Source organism: Peromyscus californicus, unplaced genomic scaffold, assembly GCF_007827085.1.
Source record: "Peromyscus californicus insignis strain IS unplaced genomic scaffold, ASM782708v3 Scaffold_13__1_contigs__length_99412109, whole genome shotgun sequence".
NCBI lineage: Eukaryota > Metazoa > Chordata > Mammalia > Rodentia > Cricetidae > Peromyscus > Peromyscus californicus.
The window spans coordinates 38691970-38693522 of record NW_026294424.1 but is presented as its reverse complement, the minus strand read 5'-3'; the positions used below and the strand labels follow the sequence as shown (position 1 = coordinate 38693522).

At 48.5% G+C, this 1553-nt stretch overlaps 1 protein-coding gene across 1 annotated transcript; it reads left to right on the top strand.

Annotated features, from left to right (window-relative positions):
* Positions 1-852: 852 nt before the first annotated feature.
* Positions 853-1299, top strand: LOC128108868 (60S ribosomal protein L36a-like). The gene has a single exon (XM_052735889.1). It carries the CDS (start codon positions 923-925, stop codon positions 1241-1243), a length of 321 nt encoding a protein of 106 aa, XP_052591849.1. The 5' UTR covers positions 853-922; the 3' UTR covers positions 1244-1299.
* The last annotated feature ends 254 nt before the right edge of the window (positions 1300-1553 follow it).

Genomic DNA, 1553 nt, shown 5'->3' with positions numbered 1-1553 from the left:
ATTATAAGCCAGGAAGAGCCAATGGAAGAGATGCAGAGGGTGAGGAATGGGGGTTGGGGAACAGTGTTTCCATACTCTCTACACATTTTCCCTTCCCTTACTTCAAAGTGCTCCACCAGCTGAAGTGGTTTGGGACCCAGTCATTTGGGACTTATAGGATGGAGGTTATGCTACATAGACACGACTGATTTTGTCCTTTGCCCTTGGTGACTGAACTCAGTACAACTCCTCCCTGTAAGGATTATGTCCTTAATTATGTCACTAGCCTGCGACAGTGTCCCAGCCTAAAAAGCGGGCATGCCCTCTCTCCTTTTCTGCACTCTCTCCTCTCCTTCCGTATTCCCCCCTCCGTGTGATCTCTCTCTCTCTCTCTCTCTCTCTCTCTCTCTCTCTCTCTCTCTCTCTCTCTCTCTCTCTCTCTCTCTCTCTCTCTCTCTCTCCCTCTCCCTCTCCCTCTCCCTCTCCCTCTCCCCTCTCCTCTCCTCTCCTCTCCTCTCCCTCCCTCTCTCCCAATAAAGCTCTAGAAAGGTAACCATGGCTCGTGACTCTTCTCCAGCATGCTCCTCCATCGGCATGGCCACCGCTTAACCAACACTCCCACCTCAGGGACCTGAGAGGTCTGAGCACGGCCAACTCTGAAATCTCATGTTTGTCTTGCTGGTCAGGTCACATCTTGAAGCAACCTAGAGATTGGACAGACAATTGTCTCAGTCCATAAAACACTCACCACTCCAGAGAATCTAAGGACTTTAGGAACTGTGTGCGCTGCACAGACTGGGAAGGAAGGCCCAGTGCCTGTCTTTTGTTAGGCTGCTTGGACAGGTTAAAATGGCCTTACTCGCTGCTCGGCTCGTGTGGTTGAAGCGGCGATCTCGGACGCCGGGTCTCTCGTTTTCATCACATAGACACCTCTACTGCAAAGATGGTCAACGTACCTAAAACCCGGAGGACTTTCTATAAGAAATGTGGCAAGCATCAGCCTCACAAAGTGACCCAGTATAAGAAGGGCAAGGATTCCCTGTACGCCCAAGGAAAGCGGCGCTATGATCGGAAGCAGAGTGGTTACGGTGGGCAGACAAAGCCAATTTTCCGAAAGAAGGCCAAAACCACAAAGAAGATTGTGCTCAGGCTTGAGTGTGTCGAGCCCAACGGCAGATCCAAGAGGATGCTGGCCATTAAGAGGTGCAAGCATTTTGAACTGGGAGGAGACAAGAAGAGAAAGGGCCAAGTGATCCAGTTCTAAAACTTGTGTTTTCTGAGAGGAAAATACTGAAGCAGTAGAAAAATTGCCTGTTAGAAAATAAAGTTATTGTTACTGGAAAAAAAAAATGGCCTTACTCAATCTCCCTGGCACTCAGATAGCCATGAGACTGATTTTCAGGACAGTAGAATGTGTCCATAAGAGACAGATGTCACCAACAGAGCTCCGCTCTAAACTTCCCTGTTCTAACCTCTACACCCACTTTTTCTTTGTCTGCATACAATGTATCCTACAGTGAATGACACCTTTGGATATGGTAATTCCAGTACATGATATAGTCTGAAGCCCCAAA